The sequence below is a fragment of the Pempheris klunzingeri genome, chromosome 2, assembly GCF_042242105.1.
Source record: "Pempheris klunzingeri isolate RE-2024b chromosome 2, fPemKlu1.hap1, whole genome shotgun sequence".
Taxonomy (NCBI): Eukaryota; Metazoa; Chordata; class Actinopteri; order Acropomatiformes; family Pempheridae; genus Pempheris; species Pempheris klunzingeri.
The window spans coordinates 26754906-26780433 of NC_092013.1; the positions used below are offsets into that span (position 1 = coordinate 26754906).

General features: G+C 43.0%; 2 protein-coding genes across 2 annotated transcripts; one reads left to right on the top strand and one right to left on the bottom strand.

The window, feature by feature from the left end:
• Nucleotides 1–1137: 1137 nt before the first annotated feature.
• Nucleotides 1138–4358, top strand: cep15 (centrosomal protein 15). The gene is made up of 4 exons (XM_070852362.1): nt 1138–1219; nt 1609–1732; nt 3385–3453; nt 4158–4358. Exons 1-4 carry the CDS (start codon nt 1167–1169, stop codon nt 4356–4358), a joined length of 447 nt encoding a protein of 148 aa, XP_070708463.1. The 5' UTR covers nt 1138–1166.
• Nucleotides 4359–14547: 10189 nt separating this feature from the next.
• On the bottom strand, nt 14548–18358 carry fezf2 (FEZ family zinc finger 2). The gene is made up of 4 exons (XM_070850465.1): nt 17594–18358; nt 17127–17261; nt 16888–17020; nt 14548–14798 (listed from the first exon to the last, which is right to left on the bottom strand). Exons 1-4 carry the CDS (start codon nt 18356–18358, stop codon nt 14548–14550), a joined length of 1284 nt encoding a protein of 427 aa, XP_070706566.1.
• Between the last annotated feature and the right edge of the window lie 7170 nt (nt 18359–25528).

Below are 25528 nucleotides of genomic sequence, written 5' to 3' on the forward strand. Positions count from 1 at the left end.
AGAGCTCGTGACAAGACAACATTCAAAATGAATGCTTCTTCAGTCACAGCACACACAGATACTAATGATGGTAAGATCATTTGAGTGTTCTGTGTTGACACAGAGGAGAATCATGAGCCATCAAAGATCCTCATCTCACCTCTCACCTGGCCTTGTCTTGGTTTCATGCTAAACATCGTGATCAGACACATCTGACAATAGATGTTGGTGATCTGTGGTACCAGCTGTCAAAGGTCATTTGTGTCGGAAAATGTTCTGTACAACAGCTCTGTGACCTCCAACAATACTGTTTGGTACAGCTAAAAGCATACATTTGAGTATATGATTTTAGTGACCTATTCAAAGTGCATTCCATTGTTTTTGTCATGTCTTGTGGACAATGTGATGGAGATGTTTCAAAGAGAGAGAATTTGGATCTTGTGTTGAAATTACACATATTGATTCATATAATCAAGTCTGTCAGGTTTACACAGGTGAGTGACTATGTTGTTCCCTGTTTATTAACTATAATGGTGAGCGAGAGATGTATTGTAATGTATTGTATTGTAATTAGAGGATATGAAGTATATAGTGTATATATAATTAACTAATCAACGTTATTGTCATATTAATGATTGTATTGTTATACACTGTCTGAATTAGACAAATTGTTTTTTCTATTTTGATTTTTTTGTGCTTTGACAATAGATTTGCAGCTGAACTGAATTGAATTGAAGTGACACCTCTGTTGGCTCCACGGAAAATGGACTTGTTTCTCAATCAACTGCTTTCTGAAATTACACCAGGAGGGGGCAGCAGGCACCTCTTGTCTCCGTTGCTATGGTTACTGGACGCCCCAGAAAGAAACGCCTCCAAACTAAGCTTTTGAACTTCCTAAAGGACGTTTCAAAATACTAATACGTTCTGTGTTCAGATAATTGAACGGAAAGTTTGGGATATTAATACCGTGTAATAAACATTAAGTCATTTTCTAATATGTCCTAGTAGTTTTCAGCAGCAGCAGTGAGACGTTTTCAGTAAAAACAAATCATAGAAGTGTCGATGCAATAAACTCCCCAAGCAATTTGCGCTTTTATTTTGAAGTACAAATCGCTGCTATTCCGGATGTAGTTCTGTGAAACTTTATTAGCTCGGTACCGCACGGAGGGTGACGGGAAGAGCCACAAATGTCTGCTTCGTTACGTGAAGAAATGGAGTTAATTGAGAAACACGAGGAAATGTAAGTGTGTCATGTTCACTACGGACTAGTACCAACCCAGTTTGAGCCATAACAGCGTCAATGATACTTCCTGAAGAGTACGACTCTGGTAGCTACGTTAGCTTGCAGACTTAAAGAAACTACATTTTTACCCGTGAGTCTGTGCGAACATTTGTACTGAACATTAAACACACACAGAGAGCTACAAGTGAGAGAACAGCTGACTGTTGCTCTCATAGCTGTTCTGCATTTTTTTTTTTGCATTCATGAGTGTTGAATTACATGTTGAGTTACATAAAAAAGAAAAATACGTTTTGTTAAAGTAAGCAATGACGGAAGTGCTGTCGGTGTGAACTGCTCTAGTGTTCATATGAATGTCCAGTTACTTTCTCCACTGTGTGCGGCACCAGTCTAGGAGAGAGGGCGGAGCTGCTGGAGCAGATGGAGAGTCGCAGAGAGCAGCTGAAGCTCCAGAGGAAGCAGCAGGTGAAGGAGGGTGAGGCCGCTCGCCGCAGGAACGCCACCCTGCTGCAGGTAGGAAGGCCTGATGTCACAGCTATGGTGATGCTGAGGTGTCTGCATGCGTCATGCCATGGTCCAGCCACACAGCCTTCTTCAACTGAAAACTAATCAACAACAATTCTGATAGTCTTTTATCATAGAAAAGTGAAAACCATTTTCTGTGTCTTGCATCTAAATGTGAAAATTAGCTGCTTTCTCAGGTTTTCTGATAAGTCACGAAACTCAAAGATGTCACTGAGGCTCTGGGAAAGTTTCATCTCATGTCTTTTTATTGACTAAACGCCAAATCAAAAAGTGTCGACTGAAAATCATCATTAGTGGCGGCTGTTGTACAGCTTACGTCTCAGTGTGTACGCTGCTTTTTCAGATTGATCTGCTTTGTGAGTTTGTGACGAGCTCAGAGTAAAAGAAAAGAGGAAAGAGGTTTTCAAAAAATGAAGATGGTTGCTGGTTTACTCAGTGCATTGTTCAGTAGCTCAAGGTACCTGACACGTGTGTGGAAGGGCATCCAGCATGTGACCAACTTCAGGAGCAGCAGAGGCCCACTGACAGGAAACGGTCTGTCACTGGCTGAGAGTCTGAACCTCTTCTTTGCCCGATTTGAGAGAGGACCGGACAAAGTCGACTCCCCCCAGCTAGATACTGCTGTTCACTCACTCACCCTGCGGACACAAGAGGTCAAGTCCTGAAAGCTGTGAATGTCAAGAAGGCAGCAGGCCTGGATGGGATCCCAGGCAGGATTCTCAAGGACTGTGCTGTCCATCTTGCTGAGGCTTTCACTGACATCTTTAATCTCTATCTGGTGCATGCTACTGCTCCAACCTGTCTGAAAGCTGCCACTATCCTCCCAGTGCCCAACGTCAGCCCCCTGAACGACTACAGAACAGTCACACCGACACCCATCGTTTCAAAATGCCTTGAAAGCCTGGTCCTGGGGCGCGTTAAATCCACCCTCTCCCCCACCTTTGACCAGCACCAATATGCATACAGGACAAACGGATCCAGTGAGGACTTCCACACCGCACTGACACACCTGGAGCAGAAGGGGACATATGTGAGGATGCTGTTCGTGGACTACAGCTCTGCTTTTACCTGGAGCCTACCTACCTACCTACAGGTCTCGCTGCCAGAGCAGAGCCAGTAGATTGTTTAAGACAGTACTCGCCCTTCTCACCGTCTGTTTACACTGCTGCCCTCTGGAAGACGCTACAGAGCCCTGAAATGCACATCTACAGGCCAAGGAACAGTTTTTACCCCACAGCCATTCATGACCTGAACTCTCAGCCCTCAATCTCCCCTCTCCTCCCTCCCTCCCTCCCTCTCCCCTATGCAATAACTGCATATGCACTTTTTATCTTCTTTTTTACAGCGCATTACTTTACATATTTTGCCTGTCTAACAGTTATCATAGTTTATTGTGTGTGTCTGAACAAGATCAAATGGAATCATTTTACTTGACAGACAGCAAATGTCATTGTATGTGAACATGCAATGACAAAGACATTAATTCATTCATTCAACGTACCCAAATAATAACACACTGATCATTTGTGACATTTTAATCATTAGATAAATATTTAGGTGAATTGACTACATTTTAGGGCTGAGAGTTGCATAAAGATGTAAGATTATGGGGTGTTCCTGTGTTTGCTCTGTTGCTGCAGGATTTACAGAAGATAGAGGATTGTCTCAGAGGAAGACAGCTGCCACCCCCAACTATCCTGGCTCTGGAGGTAACACCTTGTTGATACAGTAGCTCCTTGTCATTTAAATGAGCAAGGTTTAACATTACAGGGAAGCAGAAAGTGTAAAGTCTGAATGTAATTTATCATGTAGCACTTCATTCACCTCATCTGATTCATTAATGTTCCACTCGTGGTCATGATCGGACTAAAACCTTGTGGCATGCTTTGGATAAGCTCCATGCGCAAAGATATTTCAAGATGTCATTATGATAAATGTCTTTCACAGACCAACAATGAGTTTGCCAGTTCTAAAGCATAAGTGTAACAGATAATGAATAAAGTAGGAAGTGAGGCAAGGACTCATTCCACCGTTATCAACCTTCCAACTCTCTCCAGTTTCACAATAAAAGCACTCCAGCCAACACCACTTTAGCGAGAGTTACTTAGAATACTCCATTTCACTTCCATACCAATATTCTTTCATGTTTTTAGTTCACTTACAAGAAATCATGTACACTTATTGCGACTGCTGACTATGACTATTCTCTATTAAGCAATTTGTTGTAGATGGTTATGTGCATCTATCCTGGTGGTTATGTGCTGGTGGGAAGCTGAATAGAAAGTTTAAATGCAGGACACAAACAGTAATTGAATGTTCTCCATTCAGACCAGATTGAACAAGCATCAAGTCGGATGTGGTGACTTAAGTTTTGTGACCTAACAGTGAGGTTTATACCGTTCCTCTGTTTTAGACAAAATATTGGGCATCTGTTGAAGAGTCTATCCCAGCCTGGGAGCACTTCCTCCAGGGTAAAGGCCCACACCCTACTGATGGTCCAGGACAGCCATCCAGGAGAGCCAAACAGCAGCTAAAGACCCATAAAGAGACAACTAAAAAGACAACTAATGACCAGGGCCTGCCTCCTCGCCCAAAACCCAGGACTGCTCGTTAGGTGAGCGGTGATGTTGATGGTGCCACTGTTCCACTCAGACCATCCCTCATGCCGGTCCTCCACACCAGTGTTGGATGTGGGTTGGAGGCTTCAGTGAACAGACGTCTCCTTTAGGGATGGACATTGAGTCACTGACAGACTCACAAACTCTGTTATTTGGTCGTTTTGTCCTGAAAGCTAAATATTGTTATTGAGACACTAGTGTAGTGGGAGCAGTAACAACAAGCAGTAACAACATGCAGAATAATTCTGTCCATCCAGACAGAAGATGGGCCTGACAGACCACCAGTTCTACCAAATTCCTGAGCAAACCTTTTGAAACAAAGTCTTTTGCAGTGTTGCATTAAAACCTCCAGAGGGAGCCAGTGTCACAGATAAATGTCCTGGTTCTGGTGAGGAGCCACATGTGTCTGTTCTAGACTCACCATGTGTCCACAAACAACTCAGTCTACTAAAATTCTAAATTCCTCTTTTAGACGGTCAAGGCCAAACAAGTGGCCTCATAAGCAGACTGAACTGCTGCTTTTATTTTCACTCAATTATTCATTTCTATTTTTGAATCACTGAAAAAATCCTGGGTGTCAGCAGATATTCAGAAGGGTGTAACCAAGCTGCTCATATAAATAATACTTACCATAAAGTGGTGAAAATTATTGGCACTGAGGAAATATGCTTAAATCATTACTGAAATCATTATTGCCATATGGATAATTATATGCATTATGCTATATGCATTATGAATATGGTGTTATATTGGCAAAATGGCATACAAAATAATCAAATTAATATTTAAAGCAGTATGTATAATGTGGTCATATCATCACAATAAGATTCCACTGAAAGACTCAGATATGGGTGTGTAGAAAAAACGGTACTGTACTGTTGGTACTGGTAATAAGGTCCTCAGAGAAGGGTTCAGGGTGTGGGGCCCTCCAGCTGTATGAGCTGCACTCTGACATGTTTATGAAGGCCCAGTTTTGTCAGTTGCTATATGCAAAATGATTCTATGCACTATGACTGCTCCCATTCATGGGGTTACAGGGGTCACGGCAACAACACATCCCATATTTAGATGCTGGTATAATTGAAGTTGGGTGTTGATGCACAGAACGGAGGCAGGAGGAGTAATGAGAGGAACACCCCACCGATTTTTCACCAAATGCAGGAAAACGCAGACCTGCTTCTTCATTGCCACGATGGATGAAGACCACGCACCACCTCACTTTTTCTACTTGCCACCAGAGACGGCTCCCCCTCCCTCTGTTTAACCCCTAATTGTCGGTGATCAGACCTTCGCTGGGCTGACACGGAGTGGCGGCTTGACAAAGGCAGTCATCCGGACAGCCAGGGTTGAAGTGGCCGGTGGTTGGCAGCTGCCCAGCTCCTCAGCTGGGGCCCCAGTGCTGCAGGCCCTCGGGGGATCGGCTAGCCACCGGCCCCCACTGACTGGACCAGTCTGGACTGATAGGGGCTGGGTGGTAAGGTGCTGGTTTAGTGAAGGGGCAGGACGGGGGGCAAGCGCTGTGAGGTCAAGGCCAGGATTCAAGGATGGTAGGGGTGGGGGAGGTATTAAGGCCACGTGTCCAATCATGGGTGACAGGGTCGGTTGGTGGGAGGGTGATGAAGATGCCATGCAGTGAATTATCTAAAAGGGTTTTGAAGAGCACGATCTGGAGCCCTTCCAAATGACTAGCCCTGCATTATGTATTCTAATGGCCGAGGCCCCAGGGTGCTGGAGCCCGCTGTTGTCAGTGACCAGACCTCATTTCACCCTGCCTGCCACCGACAACAACAATGACCCATCAGACGGCAGCCCGGCTCTCCTCCAGTCGTCCTCCATCTCTGGTGGCGTGGCATGAGTCTGGAGCCATACGATTATGCAACGCAGTTCGGCTATTGAGAGCCCACTGGGAGCCCTGACAGATAATTGGCTGGTCCAAAGCCGAGCAAATGGTTAAGTGTTGACTCCAGTTGATTGGATAATGGGTAATTGCACGCTGCATTTCATTCAGTGATATGCTGCGGGTGTCGCAGGGGCAAGTAAAGGGGAGGGAAAGAATGGAGGAGGGAAAATATTTTGGCGTGCTGCGGTTCTGCAGCCTGTTATTTCACACTTCTAGTCTGTTGCATTTGTTTGGATCTCGAGCCTGGAGAGATCACAGGTTTGTATCAACTGCTGATGCAATTTAAATTGCAAATTACATCATTTTATTGTTGAGCAGTGACATTTTTTTTTTTTTTTTCCATTTCTCTTGGTTTCTGAATTCAGATTTCACAAATCAGAGCGACTGCTGAATTTCGTGCCTGGTGGGGCTGTTTGAGGCCTCCCTCTGACCCCGTGCAAGCTCATAAGTCCGGGGTCCCTCCTTTGATCATGGCATGTCAACTCTACTTAAGAGTCTGGGCTGCCAGCTCTTTGTCTTTTCCTTTACACAGGCCTTGACTGTTGTCATGTTGTCTTACATTAAATAGAAGGCTTCATGTTGTACACTAAAAGGAAGCAACACTGGCCTTAAGGTAGCCTGGCCCGGCTCCCCGTCGACTGCACAGGCACAAGTGTAACATTTCCTCTTTAACAGCCCCTCACTTCACTCGTGTCACTGTAATCACACAGGCCTAGTTCTCAGCTCTCCTATAGTTCTATTCAGCAGAATAAGCTTTTTTCCCTTCTTTCAAATTTGGCGCACTTAAACAGAATCAGCTTTCTAGAGTTAATGTGAAAATTCTTCCCCAGCTGGACTTACTTGAGCTGCATTATTGCTCTTAGAGCAGCTCGGTGGGGGGATTGTGCTTGCTGAATTTCACTTCAGTCACTGTATCGATTGTGCTTCCACAGACGTCTTTCTGCCGTCGCCTGGTAAAGTCAGAATGTGCGGTGCTATTCATATCGACTGGTGGATTAAGTGGGCAGCTGAAAGGACACGTATGAATTTTCTGTTTGTGTACTTGCGCCTTTTGTTGATATTGATTCTGCCTGGGCACGTATCCACACATGGCATCAGCGTGTTGTGTTTGATTCTTAACGAAGTCCTTTGTCACGCTCTAATCAGTTTACTATCACATAAACCAGTCAAAGCAAACACTTGAATTGGTTTCTTACTTAGGAGAAAGCTCACAGGTAATCACTCTCTGTTTGAGCGGGTTTTTCTGTTGCAGTGCACTGTAAAAAAGTCTGGAACTATCAGGACGGAGCAGGACGTGTCCTCACAGTTAGCGCAGTTTGGTCACACTCACTTCTTTCCCATGTTAAAGTCGTGAAGATGCAGCTCAGGCACAAGCATATATTCACTGTATATTTTGAAATGACAGTTCTAAAGGTTAAATAGAGAGCACGACTGTGTGACCCCATCAGTGGGTAAGTTGTCCCATTGTGTTTTTGTGTAGAGGCTGTCCACACTCATTATCCCAGTGACACATCTCATTTCTTTTGACACATTTTCAACATCTGTGTTTCAACAGTGTCTGTGTACAGGAGAATATTCAAAATGCACGTTTTTTTTTTTAATCTAAATTTTAAATGCAGTGTTTGAAAAGAAATGTAAGTCTATGTTTGACTTGTAATGCAATTAAAGTTTGATTTTTGCAGCCTGTCTGTCATTACCACAGCCTTGCCTTGCACAGATATGGTAGAGAAAACATTTTAAAATCATTTTTGATAGGGTTCATGAAACTTTAGCTGCTACAGCAGTGTGCTGATGGCACTGCTATTACTGCTATGTGTCTGGTTTTTTTTTTCTCAATCATAAATGAGAAGGTGATCTAATCTAAGCTGACACAAGCTTCTCAAATGTGGGGCTTTAGAGCTTTTCCCTGGGAAACTGAGAAGGCCATTTGTTTGATGTATGATGTTTATGATAGTGGAAATAATTTATAGATGAAATGATGAAAAAAAGCTTTGCTAACTTAAGATCTAGTCTTAATGTCATGTTGCCCGAGCATGATTTTGTGTTATTTATAGCCAGACTTATGTGTATATGAATATGAAAATATGGAATCTGATTAAACATTCATACATATGTGTGGGGACATAAATAGTGCATTTCTTATTTTTTATATTTAATTTCCAGCCGACTTGATGTCTCACTAAATCAGTTGGCTTCACCTGGCTAAACTAAACCTAACATAAGTGATCGTGGATAAACGGTCTCACAACTATAGTTAATCCCTGGGTTTTACAAGAGGTGGTTTACAAGAGGACTCGTGAAAAGGTGCGGTTTGACACAAAGTGGTGCATGTATTAAGAGATGAGACTACACTGTTGATCCCTGTGGGACACATTTGTCATTACACTAGCAAAGAGTAAAGATCAGCAAGGTAGAAGATGCCAAATCGAAAACTGGAGTCACTTTGCTCACTCAGCATCGGCATGGAGACATGTTCTGTTTCCAGTGTTTGTTTTTACAGTGAATGCTCGTCCTGTAGAGAGTTTCGCCGAGTCTGAGGGGGAAAAGCAGAGGGAGCTAGCAGAGTAGTTCATCATTAACACGGTGGCCCAAAGTGAAGGAGGATAGGATGTTTCCCAGCAGGGCCAGGTCGGGTCAAAAGGATTAGCCATGGCACCGGACATCCCCAAATCAACTGATCCTCCCGAACAATGACCCACTGCTTTAATGCCACTAGAAAAGAGCCGGCCGCAGCCAGAGCGTGATGGAGAAAATGGCTCATTGGTTTGCAGCAGCAGAGGATCAAATGAATTTGCTTGTAATTAACAGGACAAAGATACATACTTGAATAGATTGTGTCATGTTTGTGTTGAGTTTTTTTGGGTGCTTTTTACGCAACAGTTCATTTTTTGGCGATAAATGGGACAACATAGGTGTTTGATTTTGTTATGGTGATACCCAACATGGTGCACACCCAAAATAGTTACAGGTTTTTAAAATGGCTGCTGCTCCAGACAGTGTCATCAATCTCTGACACGGTGAATGTGATTGTAATTGTAATACACGTGCATTATTCTGTGGAACGCACGGTGTGTTTCAGGCCGTGTTGACACTGCAGGCCATGGGGGGCCACTTGTGAACCACTACTACGTCTGATGGTCATCATGTGAAACAACCTTTATACAGCTTCTGTGTTGACACTGAAAACCACTCATCCGTACAGACGTGAAGACTTTCTGATGAATTTCTGAAATGGTCTGAACTAAATGTGAAACTTTCAAATCACATTCAGCACTAAATGTGACTGTCTTCAGATCAGTGGTAGGTTCAGTCTACTGCTGCTTGGAAAGAAATAATAAATTATAACTTAAATAAGACAATAAGGGCTGGTAACTGTTTTACGCTGGAGAGTAAATGAAGTGATTTTTGCACATGCTGTGTGGTTGGCCATAAAGGCAAGTATGCATTCAGAAAACACTGCATACATGATTTTAACTATAAATAACTTCTCACAAATTAATAAATTACAACTAAATGTGATAAAATTCCACCGTAAGCAGGGTATAATTATATTATGACTGTGCAAACAGTTTGCCATGGTCTGAAACAGTCTGCTGATTGTGCAAATTATTTCTTTTTCAATTGAGGTTATTGTGCGGTGGGACCCTGGCCTTAACGTGTCAGGGTCAAAACACTGTTTTACAGGATCTTCCGGCATCACAAGAACAAATGCGGCAGTGAAGCGGTGAATACTTGCAAGTTTCTGGGTCTTTTATGGTCATGAAATGGGTTAAACGTGGCCTAATTGAAAATAATGCCATGAGTCTTCATTGTCAGCTCTCTTGAGTTCAACCTGGCCGGGTCAGGCCCTCCTCCTCCTCCTCCTCCTCCTCTACCTCAGAGAGATGGAGGTTCACCCTGGAGCTAGAGACCAGATAGACGGAGTGATGGACGGAGGTCAAAGAGTGGAGTCTGATCAGCGATGAGAGCTCCCTCCCTGCTCAGTTCCCAGCAGCCCACCACTTCCCCTCCCAGCCACAAAGCACCTTCTCCCGGCCTGCCGTGCCCTTGACATGCCAAGGCAGGCACATCCCAGGGACAAGCTGCTCGCCGCTGTCTTTAAGGCGCTCTGATGAGGTTTTGGTGGAGAAAGGCTCGGGGTTGACTTTGTAAAAGAATCTAAATGAGGTGCGAGTGAATGCCACGGCTGTTCCATTTGAATCCGTGTGTTCGGCTGCTCCTTGAGTGGCTCATTTCCATGCATCACACCCTGGACTCCCCAGTGCTGAGCCCCGACACATTCACGGCTTTCTGGTTACCCTTTATGCCAAATGGGGGTCAATGACAGCATTTTCTACTGTAAACATTATGTCAGACTTTCTCTTTGCAATAAATATAACATAAATGTGTTAGAACAACATCTCAGCATTTCTAAATTCCACCGTGTCCCGTTCCATCCTCCGTCCTTTCAACGGCTTCTCATTTTAAGCAGGAATGGAGCCAAAGAGTGACGAGAAGCCGCTGCTCATTAACCCCTCAGTACTTTACAATGAATCCTGGAGGCTCATTGTGCCAAAGGGCCAGTGCTTCCCTAACGAGGGCAGCGGGACTGAGGGGGCTCCTCTAACATCAGGGCCAGCCCAAGCCTTTTATGTTCCAAGGCTGAATTTTATCCCAATATTAAATTTGCTTTGCTGTTGCTTGGCAGAATAACAAGTCAATACAATAAAAGTAGTGAAACACTCCTAGAATCTTTACACACCTTTGTAAAAAGACACAAACACACAAGGGCTCATGAATATTAACGTCAAACATCACATCAGCAACATCCAAACAACTTTTTTTTATATTCTCAGGCAGCTGTAATAATCCGACATGAAACTGATCACTACTCCCCAGGCTTCAAACCCTCTGAACACCACCACAGCACACTGTTACACCTGGACCAGCTCTGAGGTGCACACACGTAAAATGTTCTTTTTCTTTGTCTTTGTGCTCGAACAGCGGGACGTTTTGTGCAACTTTGTCAGCGTTTAATTTCATCCGAGTGACATGATGTTCTAATAAAGTTGTGTTGGCCAGCTTGTGGTGATCTGGCCTGGCAGGCTTTCAGCTGCATCACTCAGGTTGTAGACTAGAGTTAGAGAAAAATGCATTGCATTGCTATCCAAATGGCCCATCACTGAGCCTGTAGGTTGTAATCAGATGTTGTGGGAACGTTGTCTGCTGGCTGTAGTGATACAATACCCCCACCAGCCCCCCACCACCAACCCCCCTCAGCCCCCCACCCTCTCCTAAAGAAAGAAAAAAAAAAGCTGCTAGGACGGGGACGCTTTAATTGGAATTTCATGTGGGCTAAACTGAGGGGAAACTGATGTAAGTTAACATTTGGTAGACTTAATTGGTCCCTTTCTCTCCCTCCTCCTCCATCAGCACTTACTGGCCGCTGCCGAAGCTTCCCCGCTAATCTCCCATTTACAATCAATTCAATCGGCCAGACAAAAAGTCCGCCTCTCCCTTTTCTTCTCTTCCTGTCTCAAACGAGCTCTTTTGTGGCCCGTAAATTGCCTGAATCCCCGGTGAACCCTCGGTGGCGGAGGGAGCAAAAAGAAAGATGTCTTCATGTTGTTGACAGCCGATTAGAGAGAGAGAGAGAGCGCGCGCGCTCCCGCTCCCTCCCGGCCCCCCTCCTCTAATCTCCGCGGGGGCGCGCTTTAATTAAAGCTCCCGTTCGTCAATTAACGTGTTTGTGGATGCTGAGGCGGTTGCTCAGATGTTGGAGAGGTGCAGGAGAGAGAGAGAGAGAGAGAAAAAAAGTGCAGAGAAAAGGACAACCTGCCTGCCTTTAGGTTGTTTACTGCTCCGACATTGTTGTTCATGTCCCGCAGCCTGCAGGCTCTGGACTGCTGTGTGTGTGTGTGTGTGTGTGTGTGTGTGTGTGTTTCTCACCACACACACACACACACACACACACACACACACGGCTTTGGATGGAAGTGAAACTCTCATCTTGTGCTGTTGTCGATCACATCGCGTCCTAAAAAAAAATCATTAATCGTTATTGGAATGAAAATGTGCCCAGAGGAATGTGTGAGGTGCACCAGGGTCATGTGTTTGGTATTTGTTTTTGTCTATTTAACGGCACGGAGGGGAGGGATACACATATCTTTTAGGTAGATTTTTGAAAAAAGCAGATTCTTATAATTTAGCCCCCCCCTCCCTCCTATCCAGGAGGTGTGTGTTACTTGTGATTAAGGAGATGCCGTTGACGAAATTCTTATTTTTACATTGCGCTTTGGAATTTTGCATCTGGTCCCTGGTGCAGCAGAGACAGAGGACAGAGGACAGGGGACACATGAGGAGAGGGTATTTCTTAAATCCCGGCCGCCGCCAACAGCAGCGAATGTAATCAGACGTCTTTATCCCCTCCACCAAGGGACAAAACTTCTAAATCCAAATTGTTGAATTGAGCAGAATCGCATCCGCTCCATCCGTTCACGAAGAGGCTTTTTATTTTTTTTTATTCATTTGCTATAGAAAATACTATAATTTTAACAGAATGTCACTGGAGCTGCAATAACGTGCTCCGTCTTCATCACCCGGCATATTTGCTTTATTCTAACAGATTGTCCTTTAGTGTGTTTTATCACAGCTGACACTTCGGTGGATTCTCCCGTCTGTGTGTGTGTGTGTGTGTGTGTGTGTGTGTGTGTGTGTGGCGCACACTGGTGAAATAGGTGAGCAGGGCATTCATCTAGCAGTATTAGCCCTGCCAGGCTTCTGCAGGCCCGTACGGCCCGACTGAGCGCTAATTGGCTGTTAATAGAAAGAGCGCCATTTGGGAGCACGGATCTGCCTCTCGACAGAATGTGTGCAGGGATAATATTGTTCCAGGAGCCGTGAGGAGAATAACTTGTGGTCTATTAACGCGGAGGCCCAGATGAGGAGCTGCGGCCTGAGTGCTCCATTATCTCCTGTTCTGATGAGCGGCTCCGGATGCGACAGACCCCCCCCCCACACACACACACACACAGACACACACACACACCACCTCCCTCCCCAATCAAGCCTCCCAAAGCCGTTTAGCTGGTTAATGTAATTCGCTTTCAAGGGCCCATGTTATCTCTGATCATTTGCGCCATTACACAAGTCAAGTGTAACCGCTGCATTATTAAGATCGTGTCTGTCAATAAATGGTGAGGCGAAGTGGCCGCAGAGCATACAGTAGAGCCTCTGTGTGGCTTTCCAATAACACTTCACAGTGAAACAGCCTCAGAGTTTAGCAGACAGATGCCTCCACAGTAACATATATGATGCCTGCCTTTATATTATCATGCGTCCATTTTTCCATGTCTATCCTGTTACTGATCTGTAGCATTAAAACACCTCTTTCTGAATAGTTATTGAGACAAAAGCCATATGGTCATGTGACACACATGGCAGATGATGGATTGTGTCACAAAATTAAAACAAAATCTAACCAAAAAAAAACCTAATCAGCGAAGAAGAAAACATCCCATGAACCCAAAATTCACAAGTTGTTTGGCTGTTCTTTGAAATGCTGCTGTTTTATTCAGTAGTTTCATTAATGTCACTGTGTGTAATTTACTCTTTAGAATTTGTTTCCTTACATGTTTATGCTGTCATGTTGTTGGTTGATGTGTTTTCTAAAATGCCATCATGCCAGTCAGCGAAAACCACACAGCTCAAAAAAAAAAAAAAAAGTCTGAACTTGGTCAAGTGCAACTATCGTCATATTACTCCGTTTTATTTTAAAATGCCTTCAGAAAACAGAAACAACATGGCTCCAACATTCAGTTTTCATTATAAGTTATAACTTATTTATTCACATTAACATTTTTTTTCTGTGAAATACACAACATGGCAATGACTCACGTTTTAAATAACATTCTGTATTTCCATAACCTATTATTTACAGGGCCATCGTGGAGACAAATGATTTCTCCCCTGTTTAATGTTTGTACCTGGCCACAGGAACAAATTCTATGCAGGCAGAAAAAACAATCCATATAATATTCCAACAGTATGGGACCCAACGCACGGTGTTGTTGTGCCTTATGGTCTGCTCTGTGTGGGACACCGGGGCAGGATCCTAAAACTTATAGGATTACCAGAGTTCTTTTTAAAGGATTGTGTCCAACTTTATTGGACTACCCCACTTTCACTCAGGACTTTCAACAGCAGTTCAAGGAGGCTCCAAATGCGGGGACATAAGCCAGTCTTTTGGAGGCCTCACAGTCCGAGGTGGAACATTAAAAGGTGTTATGAGGAATCAGCAGCGGGCCTCAGCTCTGCAGCTCTCTGGAGGCCTCTGTGGCCGCCGAGAAGCCGTTGTCATGCAGCTTCCTGATGTGCTTCTTCAGGTCAAAGTTGCGGCAGAAGCCCTTTCCGCAGGTGGCGCAGGTGAAGGGCTTCTTGTCGTTGTGCGTGTGCATGTGGAAGGTCAGGTTGTAGACCTGGTGGAACGCCTTGTTGCAGATGGAGCACTTGTACTGCTTCTCCCCGCTGTGCGTCAGCTTGTGGTTCTTGTAATTTCCTGAGGAACAAAAGGAATAATGAGCACATGCACAAGAGGAAGTAGGGACTTGATAATTAAACAGATGCATATTGTGAAGAGATGTCTTTGATGTCTCTTCTACTATTTCACCTCGACTGTTTAATCTATAAAATGTCAAAAAAAAAGACCGTCAATGTCTCATTCCATCATAAGTCCTCAGAGCCGAAAGTCACGTGTCCACATTCTGACCAGCACTTCAAAAAAAGGATTCAATGAAGAAAAAAGCAGCAAATGCTCTGATTTAAGGAGTTAGACCCGTGCACCGGTTTGGTACCTTCACAGCGAAGAAAAACCATAATTCAGCCTTTCAGCACTAAATGTAATGTGAACTTTCCTGTAAAGACGTGTGAATAATCTCACATTAACACCAGCGCAACTTCCTGTGACTTCCAGCGTAAAGGACATTTCATAACAGATACCTTTTCCTGAGTGGAAATGTATGAAAACAGCCTCAAATCAAGAAATAATGTGAGCAAGTCTTTTTCAAAATGAGCCCAGAACAAAACAGAAGAGCAGCTTCAGTGCACCACCATGGGATCAAAAATGAAATCACGTCATTCCTCATAAATGTATTTCAATGTATAAAATATCATAACAAGAAGTCAGTCTTATTCTTTTTGAAATCACTGACAGCATCTGGATTATTTAAGGTTAATTCCACCTTTATTCTTTGCAGGTTCGTGCCTTGGTCTGAAGCCAGAATACATTAAAACAAAGTCAGTGATGCTGCTTGAAAAAAGAAAATCAACTGCACAATTGGAATGAATGAACGGAATGATCTCCCCCCCCCATTGCCAAGATTTTTCCACTGAGAGATCGGAGTTGAAATAAGTAGAAAAGAGGGATCATTTTTAAGGGGGGGTTCAAGAAAAGCAGGAGGGGAAAGTGAGACTCTGTGCTGTTTACTGGGAACCTTATAAGAAAGTGAGGATGAAAGAGGCCTCTTTTTCTTCTCTTTTCTTTTCCCCACCAAGGTCAGCAGTTCATTGTGAAGTTAGAGCCTCCTCGGTCCCTCTGCTCTGCCCAGCCTTCATTAATCAGGGTTTTGTGTGTTGAAGTCAAGAAGTTGTCAAACTTTGTCAAAATCAAGCGCAGCGACAACTCAACAAAAAAAGCCCTGATTCCTAACTTTGCCAGGGTCTAGCAGCTGACCCAGAGCAAATGCTGCCGTCTTGAAGGGAGAATTAGTCCGTGTAAAGTGACATGTCCTATTTCCACTGATCGCTTCATGCTCATCGGTGGGCCTGCAATTATTTCCCCTTTCATTACTCTCACAGATAAATAAGAGCAGCAGCAGCAGCGCATGGTGCTAATATTTATTTCAGCCAAATCCCAAATTGTGGGGACTCCTTCACGGTGAACAGGCACTCATTTCTCTGCAGTTTTCGCACAGCCAGGTTAATCCAAACTATTGCATGACTGCACCCTCGCAGGAATAAGACTGCAGAGTAAAAGACTGCAGAGTCTCTGATTAGAAAAAAAAAAAAAAAAAATCTTGTTTCAACATGCCAGATTAAACTTAACTCAAATTACTGCACATAATACCAGATGTTTTCCCAACAATGTGGGAAAAGAATAGAGAAGACCAGAATACACAGAACTACTACTGCAATAAAATACCAGCCAATGGCAACAAATTATAGGAGGGTTGTTATATCAGAGAGAAAAAAAATAGTCTTACTGAATCCTGAGGACATTATTTCTTATTCAAAGAGGTGCGATTCTTTACCTGCTCACACTGCAGGAATTTTCTAGAAACTGTCACTGTCTTAAAATAAGGAACTGATCAATAAATATTGAGAAATATTAGGATAGGATAGGATAGGATAGGATAGGATAGGATAGGATAGGATAGGGAAGAAATCATTCTGCTTGGAGGTTCAGGATGAAACAAATATGAAATAAAAATTCGATTTTTTTTGTTTTGTATAAACTGATGTTGGAGCCCAGGTACACTAACCACTGACATGTTTTTAGAATAGAGCCAACAATATGGACAACAATAAAGGCCAAAAAAAAAAAAAAATGTTCATTCCGGTCGAGCCTTTTAAAGCTTTTAATGATTTACCTTTCTGGTGGAAACCTTTCCCGCAGAACTCACAGACGAAAGGTTTGTACCCGGCGTGGATCCGCACGTGAGTGTTGAGCGTGGAGCTTCTGTTGAACGCCTTCCCGCACTGGTTGCATTTATGTGGCTTTTCCTGGGCGCGGGGGAAAATTCGAAGAGAAAATTAGTTAAAAGGAAATAAAATCAGAGGTGGAATTTGAAAAAAAAAAAAAAAAGCCGGATGAAAAAGCGCGTCTCACCTGCGTGTGGATGATCTTGTGCCGGCACAGCGTGCTGGCCTGCCGGAACCCTTTCCCGCACACTTTACAGACGAAAGGCCGCGCCCCGGTGTGCACCGGCATGTGTCTGGTCAGGTTGTAGTGCGCGTTAAAAACCTGCAGAGAATAAAAAACATTAGGAAGAATAATTCTGCCAACAACATGTCGGGGCCTCTGAAATGTGCTGCTCAAAATGATCTCATTTAATTTCATCTATTGCTACTGAATCATTTCCCTTTTATTTATTTCTATTATGAGTGGAAATTTTCGTTTTAAGCGACGCATCGGTCGATGCTTTTATTTTTAATTATAGAACTTTCGTGAAAAATTTGTCCGGATTTTAAAATGTACACATTTATTTGTATTATTGTATACTCTCTGTATATTCTACGTGTGTGTAGTGTGTGTACATATAAATACACAGTAGTACACAGAAATCATAAGCTTACCTTTCCACACACTTCACACGTGAAGTTCTTGGGTTTTCCGTCCACAGCGCTGCTGCCGCTGCTGCTGAGTTTGCTGTGCGTCTTGACGCCGTTCTTTTCGGCGCTCAGGCCGTGGTTCTCCTTCACTATCTGGTCCAGCTGCCCCGGCAGATGCTCCTTGTGCGGGTACTGAGGTGTGGGCAGCTTGTCGACACCCACCCCGGCCAGCTTGGCGTTCTCCAGCAGCAAGAGTCTGTGGTGCGCCGACAGAGAAGCCTGGGCCTGCGGACTGGAGAACCAGTGTCCGGCCAGCAGCTCCGACTGCTGGTACGCAGAGTCCAGGTAGTTGAGATAGTAGAGCGAGCCGCCGCTGGGCACGGCCACGGCCTGGTGGATGACCTGCGGCTTCACCACCCTGCTGCCCGACGTCAGCAGCGGCTGCTTCAAGCTCGGCTCCGCTTTGCCACACATGCCGCAGCTCCCTTTGCACGGAGCGGCTGCGGAACCGCAAAAAGTCCCCCTGAAACTGGCTCTCCACAGCTCCGAGTAGTTCATCAGCGCCTTCGCTTGGAGGTCGTAGCCGAAGGGCTGCAGCGGGATCATGCAGGGGATCGGGGAGCAGAGCCCCAACAGCTTCTTCCCCTCTGACCGCTCCTCCGCGCTCCCCTTCGGCTCCGAGCTCTTGGACATGATCCGGTCTATGGAGAAGGCCAGGGACTTGGGAGCCGTGGACGGACCGGTCCTACCGCAGGACATCACCGTCTCCAGAGAGGCAGAACTTGCCATATTGTTCTTGTTGTTGTTGTTGTTTTTGTCTTGTTTGCAGCTGAGCAGAACTTGGTGTGAGCAACTCTGGTAAAGTCCGACCCGCTCCTCCAGCTGCCCCGCGTCTTTTCACTCTCCTGAGCTCCCAGCAGAAAACACAGGAGGACACATCAGTTTAATAAGCACCTTGCTGTCACAGTGTCACGCATTTGCATTCAAATGGTCACCCCCCCCTCCCTGCAACAATAGCATCCAGGGGTGATGGATTAATGCTCATTAACTAGTGCACACAAAATTAACAGGACATTACAGAGCTCGTTAGGGAGAAGAAGAAGAAGATGATGATGATGAGGAGGAAGAAGAAGAGAGGAGGGGGAAAAAAAAGACCAAAATGTAGTAGTCGGAGCTCCTGGAGGAGTGCAGAGCAGGAAAGTTGAGTCTGTGTTGGAGTTTACCTCTTAAATGGTCAGATGGGTGTGGAGAAACCAGCCGACTGCTCTCTGTCACATGTTGGCAGCGCCCGCCCCTCCTCAGCGCGGATCACTGTCTCCTGACATCAGCGGGCACCCAAACTCTTAACTGGGTGACAGGGAGACGCCCTCATCAACCTGCGCTCCCTCAGAAAAACAATCTAGGGAGGGGGTGGCACGGGGCGCACAGGGTGCCGTATGTCATCAGAGACAGAAATATGAAACCGTGTCCCTGAAGGAAACGGCTGAAACTATTATCACAACTGTGTTTTCATCATTAAACACGCATTGGAGCAGTTGTATAAGTCTCCTGCTTTCATTTGGTTAACAACACAGTAATCTTTTTCTTTTTTTTTCAATTTGGGAATTTTTTTTTTTTTTTTTTTTTCTGCCAGGAGAAAGCTGCTAATCCTCGGAGATGGGATCCCTCCTTTTCCACGCCGGCTTATATACTTACTTACTATTTGTATAAATTCGAGGACGTCCAATTTCCACCTGTTTAAGAGCAGAGACTCCCTTTGGATCCTATTAAACGTTGTTCCTCCTTCCCTCTATTCAAAAGAAGCAATTTTCCAGAGCGATTCAAGGCTCAACTCAGCGCATGGAGGAAAAAAAAGAAAGAAAAAACACAAGCTCTTTCACTTTTAGCCACTAAAGCACTGCGTGAACCTGGTTTTGTGTTTTTTTTTTTTTTTTTTCTTCCTGAAATAGAGGGACGGATTAAAAGAGGGAGAGAGGAACAAGAAAAGACTTAGCATGGACAGAGGTATACAAGGACTAATGAAAAGAGGGGCTCTAAAGAGGCATACAAGAAGTTTGCTGGAATCCTCAGTGTTGTGTGGGAGTTACAATGAGCAGCAGCCTCTCCTCTATTCGCTACAAGGGCCGTGTTGAATTCATGTGTTTGCAGGGCCATTTTACCTGAGGGACTCCCCACGAGCTGGGGGGGGGGGAGAACAGAGTTCATGCAACACGTCCGCCGACTTTGCCCCCCCCATCACTCTCTCTGTCTGGGAATACTTGTTCAACATGGAGAAGATCAATATTCTAATTATTACAACAGCATCACCGCCATGTAGATCTGCCATGATATGATTTATTTAAGTTCACAGAGTTTCACCTTTTTTTTTTTTATTATCGCTTCTGAGAATATATAAAAACTAATTTTGGATTAACATGTTCTCCAGTATTTTCAGCTGTCAGGCTGTGACATCATATTTATCTATCATTGTTGAAATATGGCCCACACCTTTGTGCTCATTATACAGTCTGTGTTTAGGGGTTAAAAAAAAAACAGCAATGAAAAGGGCAGAATAAAACATTCCTTCACACTATCTCATTTGCAGCCCATATAAGGGATGTATAAGTGACTAATTAAATATGTTTAATAGAGCAGTTATGAGATCATCAGAGAGAAGGGCTGACTGGCTGCTGTTTATCCAGCAGGGCAGTTTAATTGATCAGGAGGACCCCTGGGGAAGGAGGAACAACCCTCTGGGGAAGTTTTGCAAAGCATCTGGATCAACATCCATTTTTACAACCACAGACAACATTTATTACTGCGTTATTACCAAACAGAAAGGCTCAACCCAAACCCAACACATTCTCATTTTAACGACCTCTAACTGATGTACAAAAAATTAGCTGATGATTTATTTACTATTAATAATGCCGTTACTGACTACTTATAACTCAAGGGTCTTATTATGGTGACAAGTCATTCTGCAAAAGCGATATGCATGACAGGGAGGTTGTGGGAATACTTTTTGGAGCTTAGATGATGATCATGGGCTGCTTGTTTTGTTGCCCGTGCAGCGAAATTGTAGTGAAGATGTAGACATTATCACTGTCAGACCATTGTAGGGTATCGAAGACAAATCTAAGCCTACACACACATGAATGGGGCTCTGTGACGTGATCTTATTAGCACAAGGGCACCCGTCTGGTTTGAGCATCCACACGCAGACACTTTGCATGAGGACACATACAACTCTATCTGAAGAGGGGGTTGTTTTGGGATTTTGCTGACAATAAATGTGTAACGTCTGTGGGATTTTCTTACCTTTTCAACAATCATTTCCCTCATAAATTGTCCCTTAAGTATCATTAAATTCGAAGTCATATCACACTTTAGAGTGAATTATTTATTATTATGTGACTCTAGCATCCCATTAAATTGAAAGATTGCAGATACCCATAATTCAGTGCAACATTCAGTTGCCACCAGAATTATGATGTGCAAGATTAAAAATGCTTGGCTGCACGACATGTGTGTCAAAATGCACACTCCTGTAGGTCCAGCAGAGTTTAAGAGTCGGCATGAAGTCTGTGTCTGTGTTTCTGTCCATCTTATTCTTCAAAAGATCTTACAGTTGTTTGTTTTAAGACCCCGTATGTGGTTTGTTTGTCTGTTTTTGTAGAACGTTTCATGCATTCAGTAAAGCGAGAGACTGAAGGTTGTGAGAGAGCATGATGTTCCTCTGCTCTGACTGAACACCAGCTCATCTGCCTCTGTTTAGAATCAATGATGGTCCATGTTATGCTGGAGGTGGAGGAAGGTGATGATTCACCTCGAGCCCTATAGACTGTGTGCCATACTTAGCCCAGCATGTTGCCGTCCTATAACACTGGTTTTCCTGTTAATAACCTTAAAAAACGTCCCTACTCTGTTTTGTTTTACACCTGCATCTCAGCATGGAAGGATTAATGCCTGTTGTCTTGGTGCTACTCATATGTAAATAGGGCAAAAATACTCTAATTTGAGTTTATTCAGGCACAATTGGCAGCTCATCCACACAATAAACATTGATCCTATTGCTGTAACCCAGGCTCCTCCATTCAGCTCTAACAGCAATTAGTTCAAGCATTGATTTAAGAGACTTTTGCTTCTTGCCTGCAGGCATGCAAGCGTCACAAATGCTGGCTGGATGTGGCAAACATTTTCCACACAATGTTAGGATTTTTCTTTTTCAATGCTCCATATTGTTTTAGAATAATTATACAATAGTATTTCTAGATACCACATTTGGAGCCAAACAACTTTTTTTCTAAGCATTTTTTTCTAAGAATATAGCTTGAATGAGCTGAAGAGTCCTCAGAGATCCATTCACAGAGGATCCTTAGTCTCTGAGGTGAGTGGGGGTTTTTAACCCCCCTCCTTTTATCCTCCCAACAATTTCCTTAAACTTCTTGTCCTTTTCAGGAAGGCCCAGTCAGCATATAGATAATAGGTATACCTCTTAACATTTATCATTTTGACCATAAGTGAAATATTGTAATCACCATTTTTTGTATGCCTTGTTAACAATGAATTTAAATATGGGCTTTTTGGGAATTTGAGAAAAGAAAATTAAAAAACGTTGGTCTTAATGTGAAAATATTTATTTCAGTTAACTTAATTCAGAAATCAGCCCTTTGTTTACTCATTCACTATTAATAAATATGATAAACTAATCTGCATAACAAACACTCAATAGTACGACGTATATAATGAGAACTAAGTGAGACTTTTTGGCCTTCATGTAAAGGAGCAGTGCCTGTATTTCTGTAATTTACACATGGGCCATAATGGAAATAAATTAAGAATTTACATCATCCATGACATTTTTAAATGGACAAATTCAAACTCAACATGTAAAGAGAAAACTAAACTAGCTTAACAAAAAAATCTTTTACTCACCCTGAAGCTGTTCACATTCCTCTTCCTGGAGTCGCTCAGTTGTCATGAAAATGGTTAATTTATCATATGGCCTAAATATGGACTTATGTGATAACAGGGTGTTTAGTGGGACAGAGATCAGTGTTACTGCCTCTGTGTCAGTTTTTGTGAAACTGCCACTCACAAGTATAAGTTACATCTGTCCTAGGTGATGCATTGCATTGTGGGATTCAATTTCATACATTTTATCCTTGGAATGTAAACACTAACTTAAAATGGCAACAAGTAAAGTCACTATAGTGGACTAGGTAGAATGGGGGGGGGGGGGTTCAGATATTGCCGTTCTCTTCTCTGCACTATATGATCATCCCACCACTTTCTGTCTGTGTTAAACGCTGACTTCAGATCAGGCTGTTGTGCTGTGGGTGGAATATTTCATCAATTACAGTACAGACAGTATTAAGCTCTTCCAGGGTCCTACAGTTGATGCTGTAGCTGTACATCAGTGTTTCCCCACACTTCCTTTGTCTCTTGATAGTTCTATCTATGTATTCGCGTCTGATTAATCCCTAAGGGATGGTAAGACTACACTGTCTGCTGTGACTGGCTGCTGATGGAGGTACATCCACACAGTGGCATAGTTAACGAATGAATTCACGAACTATGAATGAACATGAAATACGTAATTCTAGAGACTTTTTTCACAGATGACGTTTGAACATGTCACAGTAGGAAAAGCTGAGGTGTAAATAAGTGACTAATGAAAAGGCTGGATTCCATTTAGCTGCTTGGCTTTCAGGGTGCTGGTATTGTTCATGCTGGCTCATGCTGGTAATGGTGGAGCCATTATTAATGCTATTGGTAACACCTGTGTTTTTCCTATTATGTCAAGTCAAAATGTGTGCTGTGAAAAAGGCCTATTGCTAGCCGTAGTGAGACAGAAACATATAACCTACATCTAAAGGCCCTCCATACGGTATTGGTTTTCACTCATCACTAATTCTACAATGATTAGTTCTCTCGCTCTGTGTGGGCATGCACAGATCTGTCCCACTCAGCTGATAATTAGTTTTTTATTGTTTGTTGGATAACTGGCTTACTGGTACATATTTACCTCAAGTTTTAAAGGTGAGGACCTAAGTGCATTATCATTTCATGGAAATTGTTTGGCTTGTTGCTGAGCCATGTTGCTGTACTGTAATAGCCTTTGATCAGTTTTGTCCTCACTACTTAAAAATTGTGGATTGGTTCAATAAGTTCTTCCTCTTCTTCTTATTATTATTGTTAGAAAATTACACAGAAATATATAATTAAATGACATAAAATGGATGTATGTATAAAAAAAAGTTTTGTATGATTGTTTTTGCCAATAATATAATGAGATCAATTATACATAACTCATTGGCTTATGTTGGACAGTGTGTCTTTTTTGTTCTGATGTGTTTGTACGTCCTGCTCTCCTTGTGTGTGTGTGTGTGTGTGTGTGTTAGCTCTCTCTGACTCTCTTTGCCCTTGAAAATGAAAACTTGGAGCTATTAGGTATTTAAGGTTTGACATTACACTCTCTGCTGAGGGACCATTGCATCACATTTGCACTGTGCTGTAATGGAGCCACAGCTGTTTAGTATAAAATCATAGTTAGACGTTGCATCTTCGAAACAAATATCCAAATGTTCATATGAATGGATTTCATATCTAACGGGTGGGTTTTTACACTAGCAATTATATATTGTGAGTCGTTTCTGTATTGACATAGTGGTCCTGGAGTCAGTGTTTAGGCTTGGTGTCTTACGTTCAGTTGGTTCAGTCCTGTTACAACAGAGAGTGGCAGGAAGCATTTATCCTTAACCTCATTTGTTTTTTGTGCTTTTGTTGAAATCACATTATTGACAATGATGTAGGATGTTAGTTTGTTAGAAGTATGATGTCGCCTGAACTGCTGCCATTTCTGCCATTTTTCTCATTGTGATTTATTGTCTTTGACAATAACTAAACTACTTTATATGTACATGTGTATATCTACATCTATCTATCTATCTATCTATCTATCTATCTATCTATCTATCTATCTATCTATCTATCTATCTATCTATCTATCTATCTATCTATCATGACTTCTCTGCTCTCTTGCTACCCACTCAGGTGGGACAATGAGGCCCGCTGGTAGTTTATGGGTTATTGTAACAACGTATATGAAAGAATATGAAACAGCCTCACAGTTTGTAATCGTCTTCCTTTGTTCATTTTCCTCCTACACAACACAAATGCATGGATATTCATTATAATTAAATCATATTTTGTATTTATCCAAACTATTTTACAATCTTTGTAGAGAGAGGTGGAGAGGTGCCCCCTTCAGACTCCACTGGGTCGTTGTATCTTTTGGCATCACTGAAAAGCCCATAGAATACTGTGTATGTATCAAAAAAGGTTTCACTGAATGTCTGGTCAGATTTGTAGCTGTTTACTTCTTCAATAGAATTTTACTAGTTGTTAACTGTATTTAATTTAAGCCAAGTTCTTATATGGCTACTTGTGCTAGGACGACATTTGGCAATTAAGGACTATTTTTGAAAAAGGTTCTCGTGAAAACTGATGACAATTAATGAGCAGCTATTGAAAATCAATACCTAGCCCCAGCTGTGACGTAGCACAGAGTCATTTCTTCCACCAGTGTCAAACTCACCTCAGAACATCAAATCCCTCCATGTATCCCCCGGTGAGTACAACAGGCTTCCATGTCAAGCTACCGCTGATGAAATAACATGCCGATAATGTTCCCAACTGTAGCCTCACACATCTCAGAACAGGAAATCACAGACAGTTGTCCTCACACTTTCCACCAGTGGTGACAACTTTCACTGACGTTAAATCTGAGGAAATGAGACAGAAACGTGTGACTAGGGAGGGAATTCTTCCACGGAAAATGTTCATTTCATATTTGTCAGTGTTATATATGATTTACCTTAAACATTCAGGGACAGACTACTCTTGAGGGAAATAATAAAAAGAATTTGTTGAGTTAGATGCTATATTGTGTCTGATTCATACTCACAATAAATC

What these genes read in the sequence shown, in the direction of transcription:
- cep15 (XM_070852362.1), top strand. Translation starts at nt 1,167, where the DNA reads ATGTCTGCTTCGTTACGTGAAGAAATGGAGTTAATTGAGAAACACGAG. An exon ending in ATTGAGAAACACGAGGAAAT is followed by an intron (nt 1,220 to 1,608) that starts GTAAGTGTGTCA and finishes GTGCGGCACCAG; the next exon opens with TCTAGGAGAGAGGGCGGAGC. An exon ending in GGAACGCCACCCTGCTGCAG is followed by an intron (nt 1,733 to 3,384) that starts GTAGGAAGGCCT and finishes CTGTTGCTGCAG; the next exon opens with GATTTACAGAAGATAGAGGA.
- fezf2 (XM_070850465.1), bottom strand. Translation starts at nt 18,358, where the DNA reads ATGGCAAGTTCTGCCTCTCTGGAGACGGTGATGTCCTGCGGTAGGACC. An exon ending in CGTGTGAAGTGTGTGGAAAG is followed by an intron (nt 17,262 to 17,593) that starts GTAAGCTTATGA and finishes TATTCTCTGCAG; the next exon opens with GTTTTTAACGCGCACTACAA. An exon ending in ACAAGATCATCCACACGCAG is followed by an intron (nt 17,021 to 17,126) that starts GTGAGACGCGCT and finishes CCCCGCGCCCAG; the next exon opens with GAAAAGCCACATAAATGCAA.